Below are 13,875 nucleotides of genomic sequence, written 5' to 3' on the forward strand. Positions count from 1 at the left end.
ATAAAGTCTAAATTACTTTTTTGTTTCACAGAACATGCATTTGGTATTTATCTAAAATCATTGACAAGTGCTGGATGTATCTCAGTATTTTCCTATGTTATCTCCTAGGAGTTTCTGTTTTGATTTTACACATAAGTCTGTGATCCATTTTGAGTCAACTTTTGTGAAAAGTGTAAGGTTTTGTCAAGTTTCACTTTCATGGGCACATCCAGTTGTTCCAGCACCACTTGTTATGAATATTACCCTTTTCCCATGAACTGCATTTGCTCCTTTGTCAAAGGACTATATTTATCTATTTCTGGGGGTTTTATTCTTTTCAAACGATCTATGTGTCTATTCTTCCACCAGTACCACATGCCCTGATATATGCAGCTTTATAGTAAGTCTTAAAGTCAGGTGGTGTCAGTCCCCCAATGTTCTTCTCCTTCAATTTTGCGTTTACTATTCTGGGTTTTTGTCTTTCTAAATAAACTTTAGAATCAGATTGTCAATTTTGTTTTACAAATTTACAGGAAAAAACAAGTGAAAAGTAGAAAGTTCCCATATACCCTTTCACTAGTTCCCATACATTCTTCTCCTATTCTTAATATTTTGCATTGAATAGTAATTTTTTAATTTCAAACTCCAATTATTCATTGCTGATACTTAAGAAATAAATTAACTTTTCTGTGTTAATCCTTTTTTTAACTAATACTTTTATAGTATAATCCAATATTCTGTCTTACAACCTTGCTATCATTGCTCACTATTTCCAGGAGACATTTTGTTAATTTTTCATAATTCTCTACATAGACCTTTTGTTTCTTTCTTTGTAATCTAAATATAGCTTTTGTTTCCTTGTCTTTGTCATAGTGTATTAGCTAGGACTACAGGTACAATGTTGAATAAGGTGGTGAAAGAGGCCATTGTATCTTTTTACTGATCTTATGGAGAAAATACCTGGCTACTCAGATTTGACTATGATCTCGGTGGTGGTACTTTAGTCGCTAAGCTGCGTCTTGTGACTCCATGGACTGTAGCCCACCAGGATCCTCTGTCCATGGGATTTCCAGGCAGGAATACTGGAGTAGCTTGCCATTTCCTTCTCCAGGTGATCTGCCCGACACAGGAATCTAACCATGAGTTTTTTGTAGATATTCTTTTCTAAGTTGAGTAAGTTTCCCTCTATTCTCCATTTGCTAAGAGGTTTTATCATGAATGTTGGAGAAGGCAATGGCACCCCACTCCAGTCCTCTTGCCTGGAAAATCCCATGGACGGAGGAGCCTGGTAGGCTGCAGTCCATGGAGTCGCTAAGAGTTGGACACGACTGAGCGACTTCCCTTTCACTTTTCACTTTCATGCATTGGAGAAGACCCCCGTCTCTGGGGTCACACAGAGTCAGACACGACTGAAGCGACTTAGCAGCAGTTTATCATAAATGTATGTTGGAATCTGTCAAATACTTTTTCTGCATCTGTTGACTTGCTGCATCTATTGACCCCATGAATAGTATGAAAAGGCAAAAAGATAGGATACTGAAAGATGAACTCCCCAGGTTGGTAAGTGCCCAATATGCTACTGGGGATCAGTGGAGAAATAGCTCCAGAAAAAATAAAGGGATGGAGCCAAAGCAAAAACAACACCCAGTTGTGAATGGGACTGGTGATAGAAGCAAGGTTCGATGCTGTAAAGAGCAATATTGCACAGGAACCTGGAATGTTAGGTCCATGAATCAAGGCAAATTGGAAGTGGTCAAACAGGAGACGGCAAGAGTGAACGTCGACACTCTAGGAATCAGTGAGCTAAGGTGGACTGGAATGGGTGAATTTAACTCAGATGACCATTATATCTACTACTGTGGGCAGGAATCCATTAGAACAAGTGGAGTAGCCATCATAGTCAACAAAAGAGTCCGAAATGCAGTACTTGGATGCAATCTCAAAAAGGACAGAATGATCTCTGTTCGTTTCTGAGGCAAACCATTCAATATCACGATATTCCAAGTCTATGCCCTGACCAGTAACACTGAAGAAGCTGAAGTTGAACAGTTCTGTGAAGACCGGAGAACATGATGGCACCCCACGCCAGTCCTCTTGCCTGGAAAATCCCATGGAAGGAGGAACCTGGTAGGCTGCAGTCCATGGGGTTGTGAAGAGTTGGACACAACTGAGCGACTTCCCTTTCACTTTTCACTTTCATGCATTGGAGAAAGAAATGGCAACCCACTCCATTGTTCTTGCCTGGAGAATCCCAGGGATGGGGGAGCTTGGTGGGCTGCCATCTATGGGGTCACATAGAGTCAGACACAACTGAAGTGACTTAGTATAGTATAGTATAGTATAGTATCATATGAAGACCGACAAGACCTTCTAGAACTAACACCCCAAAAAGATGTCCTTTTCATTATAGGGGACTGGAATGCAAAAGTAGAAAGTCAAGAAACACCTGGAATAACAGGCAAATTTGGCCTTGGAGTACAGAATGAAGCAGGGCAAAGGCTAATAGAGTTCTGCCAAGAGAACCCACTGGTCATAGCAAACACACTCTTCCAACAACATAGGAGAAGACTCTACACATGGACATCACCAGATGGTCAATATCAAAATCAGATTGATTATATTCTTTGCAGCCAAAGATGGAGAAGCTCTGTACAGTCAGCAAAAACAAGACCAGGAGCTGACTGGCTCAGATCATGAACTCCTTATTGCCAAATTCAGACTTAAATTGAAGAAAATGGACAAAACCACTAGACCATTCAGGCATGACCTAAATCAAATCCCTTATGACTATACAGTGAAAGTGAGAAATAGATTTAAGGGACTAGATCTGATAGAGTGCCTGATGAACTATGGATGGAGGTTCATGACATTGTATAGGAGACAGGAATCAAGACTGTGCCCAAGAAAAAGAAATGCAAAAAAGCAAAATGGCTGTCTGAGGTGGCCTTACAAATAGCTGTGAAAATAAGAGAAGTGAAAAGCAGAGGAGAAAAGGAAAGATATACCCATTTGAATGCAGAGTTCCAAAGAATGGCAAGGAGAAATAAAAAAGGCTTCCTCAGCTATCAATGAAAAGAAATAGAGGAAAACAACAGAATAGGAAAGACTAGAGATCTCTTTAAGAAAACTAGAGATACCAAGGGAATATTTCATGCAAAGATGGGCTCAATAAAGGACAGAAATGGTATGGACCTAACAGAAGCAGAAGATATTAAGAAGAGATGGCAAGAATACACAGAAGAACTGTACAAAAAGGATCTTCACGACCCAGATAATCACGATGGTATGATCACTCACCTAGAGCCAGACATTCTGGAATGTGAAGTCAAGTGGGCCTTAGAAAGCATCACTATGAACAAAGCTAGTGGTGATGAAATTCCAGTTGAGCTATTTCAAATCCTGAAAGATGATGCTGTGAAAGTGCTGCACTCAACATTCCAACAAATTTGGAAAACTCAGCAGTGGCCATAGGACTGGAAAAGGTCAGTTTTCATTCCAATCCCAAAGAAAGGCAATGCCAAAGAATGCTCAAACTACAATACAATTGCACTCATCCCACACGCTAGTAAAGTAATGCTCAAAATTCTCCAAGCCAGGCTTCAGCAATACATGAACTGTGAAATTCTAGATGTTCAAGCTGGATTTAGAAAAGGCAGAGGAACCAGAGATCAAATTCCCAACGTCTGCTGGATCATCTAAAAAGCAAGAGAGTTCCAGAAAAACATCTATTTCTGCTTTATTGACTATGCCAAAGCCTTTGACTGCGTGGATCACAATAAACTGTGGAAAATTCTGAAAGAAATGGGAATACCAGACCACCTGACCTGCCTCTTGAGAAACCTATATGCAGGTCAGGAAGCAACAGTTAGAACTGGACATGGAACAACAGATTGGTTCCAAATAGGAAAAGGAGTACGTCAAGGCTGTATATTGTCACCCTGCTTATTTAACTTCTATGCAGAGTACATCATGAGAAACACTGGGCTGGAAGAAGCACAAGTTGGAATTATGATTGCCAGGAGAAATATCAATAACCTCAGATATGCAGATGACACTACCCTTATGGCAGAAAGTGAAGAAGAACTAAAGAGCCTCTTGATGAAAGTGAAAGAGGAGAGTAAAAAAGTTGGCTTAAAGCTCAACATTCAGAAAATGAAGATCATGGCATCTGGTCCCATCACTTCATGGGAAATAGATGGGGAAACAGGGGGAACAGTGGCTGACTTTATTTTTCGGGGCTCCAAAATCACTGCAGATGGTGATTGCAGCCATGAAATTAAAAGACGCTTACTTCTTGGAAGGAATTTATGACCAACCTAGGCAGCATATTAAAAAGCAGAGACATTACTTTGCCAACAAAGGCCCATCTAGTCAAGGCTATGGTTTTTCCAATGGTCATATATGGATGTGAGAGTTGGACTATAAAGAATGCTGAACACCAAAGAGTTGATGCTTTTGAACTGTGGTGTTGGAGAAGACTTTTGAGAGTCCTTCGTACTGCAAGGAGATCCAACCAGTCCATCCTAAAGGAGACCAGTCCTGGATGTTCATTGGAGGGACTGATGTTGAAGCTGAAACTCCAATACTTTGGCCACCTGATGCAGAGAGCTGACTCATTTGAAAAGACCCTGATGCTAGGGAAGATTGAGGGTAGGAGGAGAAGGGGACGACAGAGGATGAAATTGTTGGATGGCTCACGGACACAATGGACATGGGTTTGGGTGGCCTCCGGGAGTTGGTGACAGACTGGGAGGCCTGGAGTGCTGCAATTCATGGGGTCGGAAAAAGTTGGACACGACTGAGCAACTGAACTGAACTGAACTGATTGACTTGCTCTTCAGCCAACTAAGTAGCGTTCAATGCCTTGTGACCCCGATGGACCTCAGGCTTTCCTGTCCTTCACTATAACCCAGAGTTGGCTCAGATTCATGCCCAGTGAGTCAGCTCTTTGCATCAGGTAGCCAAATTATTGGAGGTTCAGTTTCAGCATCAGTCCTTCCAATTATTATTCAGGGTTGATTTCCTTTAGGATTGACTGCTTAATCTCCTTGCTGTCTAATGGATGCTCAAACAGCACAGGTCAAAAGCATCAGTTCTTTGGCACTTAGCCTTCTTTTTGGTCCAATTCTAACATCTATATGTGACTACTGGAAAAACTATAGCTTTGACAATATGGACCTCCATCGGCAAAGTGATCTCTCTGCTTTTAAATATGCTGTCTAAGTTTGTCATAGCTTTTCTTCCAAGGAGTAAGCATCTTTTAAGTTCATGACTATTAGTCACTGATTTTTCAGTAATTTTGGACCCCCCCAAAATAAAATCTGTCACTGTTTCCAGCTTTTCTCCAAATATCTTCCATGAAGTGATGGGACTGGATGTCATGTTCTTAATTTTTTGAATGTTGAGTTTCAAGCCAGCTTTTTTCCCTCTCCACTTTCACATTCATTAAGATGCTGTTTAGTTCCTCTTCACTTTCTGCCATTAGAGTGGTATCATCTAATGATAGAATCTATTGATGGAATCACATATTTTTCTTTAGCCTGTTGATGTGATGAAGTTACATTGATTGAATTTCAAATATGGAATCCACTTTGCATACCTAGCAGAAAATCCTTCTTGATCATGGTGTATACCACCTTGTATACATCTCTGAATTTGATTTACTAACACTTGACAAAATTTTTGCACCAATGTTCATGAGAGTGATTCTTCCTTCTCCTCAGATCTTTGTTTGGTTTTTTAATTAGTGTAACATTGGTCTCAAGGACTAAATTAATATTTTCTATGCATTGATTTTGTGGAAAAGATTGTAGTAACTTATTATGATTTACTTCTTAAAGTTCAGTAGAATACATCTTTGAAAGCTCCTGGATCTGTACTTTCACCTTTGAAAGTTTATTAATGAATTACTTTTTCTTTAATAGATATAGGCTTATTGAGATCTCTATTTCTTCTTATGTGAGTTTTTGTAGACTGTCTCTCAGTGAATTGGCCCGTTTCATGTAGGTTATCAAATGTGTGGGCATAGAGTTATTCATGATATTCCTTTCTTATAATATCCATTAGATGAGTAGTGATGGTGTTTATTCATTTATCATAGTAATTTACATCCTTTCTCTCTTTTCTCAGTTAACTTGGCTAGACATTTGCCAATTTTTAAGAAATTAAAAAAAAAAACTTTTGCTTTTGTTCATTTTTCTATTGTTCACCTATCTTCATTTTGATTAATTACTGCTCTAATTTTTATTATTTATCTTCTCGTGCTTTCTTTGGATTTAATTTTCTCTTCTTTTTCTAGAATCATGAGATAGAAGATTAGATTGTTAAGTCTTTTATTCTTTCCTGCTATATACCTTCAATGGTATAAAATTTCCTCAAAACACTGATTTTACTGAATCCACACATTTTGATAGGTTATATTTTCATTTGTTCAAGATTTTTTATTTTTTGGAGATTTCTTCTTTGAGTCATGTTTATTTATGTGTGTTGTTCAATATCCAAGTAGTTTGCAGTTTTCTACCTACTATTCTTTTATTGATATCTAGTTAACTTTGTTTTATTATGAAAGCATAATTTGTGTGACTTATATATTGATATTTAATAAAATATATTTTATATTAGAATGTGGCCTATTTGGTGAATGTCCTACATGAGCCTGAGAAGAATATGCATGCTGCTCTTGTTGGATGATGAATTCTATAAAGGTTAATTGAATCCAGGTAATAGATAATGCTGCCTGGTTCAACTTTGCTCTTACTGGTTTTCTGCATCTTGGTTCTGTCCATTGATGGTAGAGGGATATTCAAGTCTCTAAGTATAATGGTAAATTCATCTATTTTCCCTTGAAGTTCCATCATTTTGCCTGCAAGTACTTTGAAACTCCATTGTTAGGTATATACACATTATAGAATTGCTTACTCCTTGGAAGGAAAGTTATGACCAACCTAGATAGCATATTCAAAAGCAGAGACATTACTTTGCCAACAAAGGTTCGTCTAGTCAAGGCTATGGTTTTTCCTGTGGTCATGTATGGATGTGAGAGTTGGACTCTGAAGAAGACTGAGCGCCAAAGAATTGATGCTTTTGAACTGTGGTGTTGGAGAAGACTCTTGAGAGTCCCTTGGACTGCAAGGAGATCCAACCAGTCCATTCTGAAGGAGATCAGCCCTGGGATTTCTTTGGAAGGAATGATGCTAAAGCTGAAACTCCAGTACTTTGGCCACCTCATGCGAAGAGTTGACTCATTGGAAAAGACTCTGATGCTGGAAGGGATTGGGGGCAGGAGGAGAAGGGGACGACAGAGGATGAGATGGCTGGATGGCATCACTGACTCGATGGACGTGAGTCTGGGTGAACTCCGGGAGTTGGTGATGGACAGGGAGGCCTGGCGTGCTGCGATTCATGGGGTCGCGAAGAGTTGGACACGACTGAGCGACTGATCTGATCTGATCTGATGTCCTCTTGGAGAACTGACCCTTTATCATTATGCATAGACCTTTGATTCATTGCTGCTCTAATTTTTATTATTTATTTCTTGTGCTTTCTTTGGATTTAATTTTCTCTTCTTTTTCTAGAATCATGAGTTAGGAGATTAAATTGTTTATTTTAGTCTTTTATTCTTTCCTACTATATGCATTCAATGATATAAATTTTACAGTTTATGAAAGTTTTCCTTGTTCTGGTATCAGCAATTAATACAGCTACTTCAGTTTTCTTTGATTGGTGTTATGATGGTATATCTTCCTCCAACCCTTTAATTTCAATATATCTGTGTCTCCATATTTAAAATCAGTCTGCTCTAGGCAACATACAGTTGGGTTTGTGTATGTGTGATCAAAAACAAATAACAGGAGATCTACCTGATATATAAAATTTTAAATGTAGAGTAAATCACCAGCTGTGGGGTTCCATGTTGTAATGGTTAGCACTCTGGACTCTGAATCCAGTGACCTAACTTCCCTGGTGCTTAGATGGTAAACAATCACTCTGCAGTGCAGGAGACCCAGGTTTGATCTGTGGATCAGGAAGATGCCCTGGAGGAGGACTAACACTTTCACTTCTAAGTGTATAGGACAGTAGTGTTAACTCTAACCACAGCATTTCACACATGATCTCTAGAAATTTTCCATCTCACATGGTTGAAACTCTATTCCCATGGAGCAGAAAATTTTCATTTTTCTCCTTCCTCCAGTATCTGGAAACCACTAGTGTGGGCAAACTGGGAGACTTATGCACCATTGGTAAGAATGTAAAGTGGTGCAGTCACTATGGAAACCAGTATGGAGATTCTTTACAATTAAAAATAGATCTTCCCTATGAACCACTGGTGCTATTACTGGGCACTTATCCACAAGAATAGAAATCAGAAAATTGAAGAGAGAGATTTTCATTTCACAGCACCATTATTCATAATAACCAAGAGTTGGAAACAAGCTAAATGTCCTTTAATGAATGAATGAGTAATGAAAATGTGTACTATATATGCAATGAAATATTCTTCATTCATAAAGGAGAAAGAAACCTTATCAAATTCTAGAAATGGATGACCATTGAGGACTTTATACTAAGTGAAATAAGCTAGCCATTGAAGGACAAATATTACATGATTCTACTTCTCTCAATTATCTAAAACAGACAGCTCATAGACAAAAGTGTGAGGTATCCAAGGTTGCTTCGACTATTCAGAGTCTTTGTGATTTCATATAGATATTAGGATTATATTCTCTATTTCTATAAAAAATGCCTTTGGGATTTTGACAAATTGTATTGACTAACATGAGCAATTTAATAATATTAATTCTTCTAGTTCACAAGCATGAGATAGCTTTCCATTTATCTGCATCTTCTTTAATTTTCCTCAGCAATATTTTACATTTTCAATGTAAAGTCCTTTGCCTTCTTGGTTAAGTTTATTCCTAAGTATCTTGTTCTTTCTGATGCTGGGCTAAAACTATTTCTGTGTGTAGATGACATTATTTTAATGTGTGTGTGTGTGTGTGTGTGTGTGTGTGTGTGCATGCATGCACATGCATGCTCACTCATATCCAATTCTTTGTGACCCCATGGAGTGAGTCCACCAGGCTCCCCTGTCCATGGAATTTTCCAGGCAAGAATACTGAAATGGGTTGCCATTTCCTTCTCCAGGAGATCTTCCAGATCCTGAGACTGACCTGGGTTTTTTTGCATCTCCTACATTGGCAGGCGATTCTTTACCACTGCACCACTTGGGAAGCCCATTTTAATATCTAGAAAACTCTAATGATTACACACATACAAAAACTGTTAGAAATAATAAACGAATTCAGCAAAGTCTCAGGATCCAAAACCTACAAAAATCAGTCATGTTTCTGTATCTTAATAATGAACCATCTGAAAGGAGTCTTTTTTTTTTTTTAATGGACCCTGACAGTCTTTTAACAAGTGTGTTCAGAATATAAATATTTAATGTGGTTATTGATACAGATTATTATCTATAATAGTCATTATTTTTTCCTATTCATTGCTTTTGATATGTGTTTCTTTTTTGTCTTTCACTCTTTTTCTCTCTCCTTTGGTTTTAACTGAGTATTTTGTATAAATCCATTTTCTCTTCTGTCTGAGCATACAGTTATATTTCTTTTTTAAAACTTTAGTGGTTGCTCTATAGTTCACAGTATACATTTCCAACTAATTCAAATCCACCTTCAAATAATACTACACTGCTTAATTAGAAGGTCAAGTACCTTATAACAGAATTTTCCTAATTCCTTCCTTCTGTGCAACCAACATTTCATCTTTCATATCACCTATCTATATGCTAAAATCACCAAATACATTGTTGCTATTTTTTTGAACAAAGTTTTATTATCAGCTCAATTAAGAAAAAGCAAGTAAGACTCAATATGCTTTACTTGTTTCTCTAATGTTCTTTATTTATATTTGTGTTTTTGACCTATATATCTTTCTTTCTGAAGACCTTAAACATTATTAAGGCAGGTCTACTAGCAACAAATTCCTTCAAACTTTGTTTGAAAAGATATTTACTTCTCCTTAACTGCTAAATGGAACCAAGAATGCATCCCCATAATTTTGTCACTGAAGTAATTTATATAAAGAGAAGAGTTCAGTCCCTTGTTACAGAGTACCTCACAAGAAATGTCTGGTTCTGTTGTTTTTCCAAAGTTCAAGATGCTGGGCTCCAATCCTTTGGTGAGAAGGTGATTGAAAAACACAAAGCTCAAGTGTCTGTGGAGCTCTCTGAGATGCAATGAAACCATAAACCTTAGTACATCCTTGGTCTCAGAGTGACAGGCTCTCTAAATAGAGCAAAACAATAAACAAACCAACAAATGAGAAATGGACTATTTCCTGTTGTATTAGTAAACAAAGTATGTCAAAATCATCAGCGATTGCAGTAACTGCAGATGGTGAGCTGATGACCCTTGAGGGAACTCAGGAAAGAAAGAATACTTGCCCCCTAGGAGCCATCAGACTGCAGCTACTCCCTATGTTGAGCCCTGAGAAAACTCAGGATGTGAAGACACTGGATACTGGCCCCAGATAGGTGAGGTGCCTATCAAAGGAATGATTTCAGTGAGCCCAGATTCTTACATCTTACTGTATATAGAAAAGTGCTAAATTCCTTAACTTGAGATATCTGGTTTTACTTTAATTAACAATAATCTTTTGCCACTCAGACTGCCTGTCCCCCCACCAACTCCTCTGAGCAGTTCTCTGTTACTTGAAATGCTGCTGCCCTAGCTGGTGACTGCAGCCATGAAATTAAAAGATGCTTGCTCCTTGGAAGAAAAGCTATGACCAACCTAGACAGCATATTAAAAAGCAGAGACATTACTTTGCCGACAAAGGTCCATCTAGTCAAGACTATGGTTTTTCCAGTAGTCAGGTATGGATGTGAGAGTTGGACTATAAAGAAAGCTAAGCTCCAAAGAATTGATGCTTTTGAACTGTGATGTTGGAGAAGACTTGAGAGTCCCTTGGACTGCAAGGAGATCCAACCAGTCAATCCTAAAGGAAATCAGTCCTGAATATTCATTGGAAGGACTGATGCTGAAGCTGAAACTCCAATACTTTGGCCACCTGATGTGAAGATCTGACTCCTTGGAAAAGACCCTGATGCTGGGAAAGATTAAAGGCAGGAAGAGAAGGGGATGACAGAGGATGAGATGCTTGGATGGCACCACCTACTCAATGGACATGATATGAACAAGTTCCGGGAGCTGGTGATGGACAGGGAGGCCTGGCATGCTGCAGTCCATGGGGTCACAAAAAGTTGGACATGACTGAGCGACTGAACTGAATTGAACTAGCTTGAAGTTCTAAACTTCTCATGGAATAAAACATAACCCTCAATGTTTAGGTTGTGAATATTCTTTCAGTGGACACAAAAAACCTCCCAGCCTAGCCTTTTCTCAGATCCAAGTATGTTCTCCAGGGAATCCCATGCCTGACATCTAGTGGGTAGCAGATAGGCTGGGCTCCAGCCCAGAGAAGGACAGACTCAGGTGGGGGAAAGGTGGGGCGAGGGGAGGAGGAGACAGGACCTAAGGAAAGGCAAGGAGGGGTAAGGTGGACCCGGTGCCACAGGGAGCCAGGGGTGGGGCTTAGCTGAGCGCTGGGGGAAAGGAAGAGCAGTGGTGGGAGGAGGGAAGGGCGGGGTGAGACAGTAGGATGGGGCGGGATCTGGGAACCCGGCTGAGCGCACAAGACGCACAGATCCTCACAGAAGCGAAACCAGACATCGCAGTAATGCTGGAGGCCTTGAGCTCCCTGGCAGCGGCCCTCTGGGCAGCTCTCCGTCCTGGCACTGTCCTCCTGGGGGCTGTCGCTTTTCTCTTCTTTGCTGATTTCCTCAAAAGGCGGCGTCCAAAGAACTTCCCGCCAGGGCCCGCGGGCCTGCCCTTTGTAGGCAACTCGTTCCAGCTGGATCCTGAGAAGGTGCACCTGACGCTTCAGCAGGTAGGACTCGGTGACGGTGTCAGAGCCGCGTCCTGACCTGATCTGCAGGACAAGGGCCTTCCGAGTACCGAGGGCCGGAGCATGGGGGCTTCTGAAGCATTCAGTCGGGAACCGGGTATACCCTGCTTTGAGCTTCTCTTTCCTCACCATCACCTGGAATGATTCCAGCTGTGCTTTCTAGGGGTGAACTGTTGTTGCTGCTGCTGCTGCTGCTGCTGCTGCTAAGTCGCTTCAGTCGTGTCCGACTCTGTGCGACCCCATAGACTGCAGCTCACCAGGCTCCCCCTTCCCTGGGATTCTCCAGGCAAGAACACTGGAGTGGGTTGCCATTTCCTTCTCCAATGCATGAAAGTGAAAAGTGAAAGTGAAGTCGCTCCGTCGTATCTGACTCTTAGCGACCTCATGGACTGTAGCCCACCAGGCTCCTCCATCCGTGGGATTCTCCAGGCAAGAGGACTGGAATGGGGTGCCATTGCCTTCTCCAGAACTGTTGTTAATTGTTTACCATTTAAGTGTCCCGACACGATCAGCTTTCGGGAAGGTAGGGGCTGCAGGTTTATTGTACAAAACAAAAAGTGTTTCTTGGTCCATATAGCTGATGGAAAAAGTGTAAATATTGAACTGTAACTCTCATCTGAAGCCTCACATACTGCCAGGAGCTTTAACATCTGCATATTTTCTCTCGTGTCAGGGATCCTTGGATAGAATATGGTTCAGAATCCCCTCTCTATGCTCAGTAAATGTTTTTGACTGACCAAGTGACTCTTTGTCTTTTCTGTTTCTTTTATGAGTCTGGAGTGTGACAGACACATGTTTTTAAAGTCATTTCGAAAAAAAATTTAAAAGTCATTTCGTTGTGTCTGGTTACATATTACTGGGACATTCTATTTATAGTATGATCACTTGTCTTTTCAATACTTTTATTCTTGGCGGGGGTAGGGGTGAATGCTATACTTCCCCTCTTGGAGGCTCCATTTTCCATATGTAAAATGAGGATGTCTGTGCGTGTGCTTAGTCGACTGCTCAGTCACATCCAACTCTTTGTAATCCCATAGACTGTAGCTCACCAGTGTCCTCTGTTCATGAGATTTTTTTTGGGCAAGAATACTGGAGTGGGTTGCCATTTCCTTCAGGGGATCTTTCAGAATTGGGGATCGAACCTGAGTCTCCTTTGACTCCTGCACTGCAGGTTGACTCTACCCGCTGAGCCATCCCTACCTAAATCCTCACGACTTTTCAACTACATTGCTTCCATCCACACAAGGACAGAGTTCCTCATCTTCAGGCTCCTCCTTCTACAATCCACTCTCACTAAAGTATTCATTTAAAAATGTCATCCTCTGCCTAGATTTTCTTAGTGCTTTCTCTGCTTCCTATAGTTCATATTCCTTAGGGAGCCACACGGATACTTTCTTGTAGCCTCTTTCCACTTTATAGTTGTCTCCCATCAAGGCTCCCTAATTGTGGCCATTCTGAATTCCTTAAAATTCCCTTCATCACTCAATACTGTCTCAAGAATCAACTGCCTCCCTGCCTCTCAGCACAGGCATCTTCCTGACCGACGACACTGTGGTAAGTTGTTGTGATGATTAAATAAAAGGAATGTTCAGTGTTAAAATAGCTTATAGTTGGTGCTAAAAAAAGAATAGTTCTAGTTCCCTAGAAATTCCTGGAGCACTTTCAACACAAGCCTGTATTACAAACTCAAGTTCAGATGGAGATGGCTTCATCACTTTCTGGGAGAAACAGCCCATTGGTTGCACAAAGTTACAGAATGAGTATATTAGAATTTTAGAGCCAAGATGCTAAGATTCTAAACCTGTGCCTTTCTTCAAGAATTGTGCTGTTTAATTTCCAAGTATTGGAAGATCTTCCTGATTTCTTTCTGTTAATGATTTACAGTTGGCATTCATTAGGGTCAGAGGACATATACTGTAT

The 13,875-nt window shown here is 40.2% G+C and overlaps 2 protein-coding genes across 2 annotated transcripts in view; both read left to right on the forward strand.

Annotated features, from left to right (window-relative positions):
- Nucleotides 1-10,337, forward strand: part of LOC113889807 (cytochrome P450 2J2-like) — a 38,954-nt gene extending 28,617 nt beyond the window's left edge. Inside the window, exon 9 of the mRNA XM_027537084.1 lies at nt 10,141-10,337. Within this exon, the coding sequence (XP_027392885.1) occupies nt 10,141-10,229 (89 nt within the window). The 3' untranslated portion in view covers nt 10,230-10,337. The remainder of the gene's footprint in view (nt 1-10,140) is intronic.
- A 1,297-nt stretch (nt 10,338-11,634) lies between these two features.
- The window catches only part of LOC113889805 (cytochrome P450 2J2-like), a 28,460-nt gene continuing 26,219 nt past the window's right edge, over nt 11,635-13,875 (forward strand). Inside the window, exon 1 of the mRNA XM_027537079.1 lies at nt 11,635-11,937. Within this exon, the coding sequence (XP_027392880.1) occupies nt 11,650-11,937 (288 nt within the window). The 5' untranslated portion in view covers nt 11,635-11,649. The remainder of the gene's footprint in view (nt 11,938-13,875) is intronic.

Source organism: Bos indicus x Bos taurus, chromosome 3, assembly GCF_003369695.1.
Source record: "Bos indicus x Bos taurus breed Angus x Brahman F1 hybrid chromosome 3, Bos_hybrid_MaternalHap_v2.0, whole genome shotgun sequence".
Classification (NCBI taxonomy): Eukaryota; Metazoa; Chordata; class Mammalia; order Artiodactyla; family Bovidae; genus Bos; species Bos indicus x Bos taurus.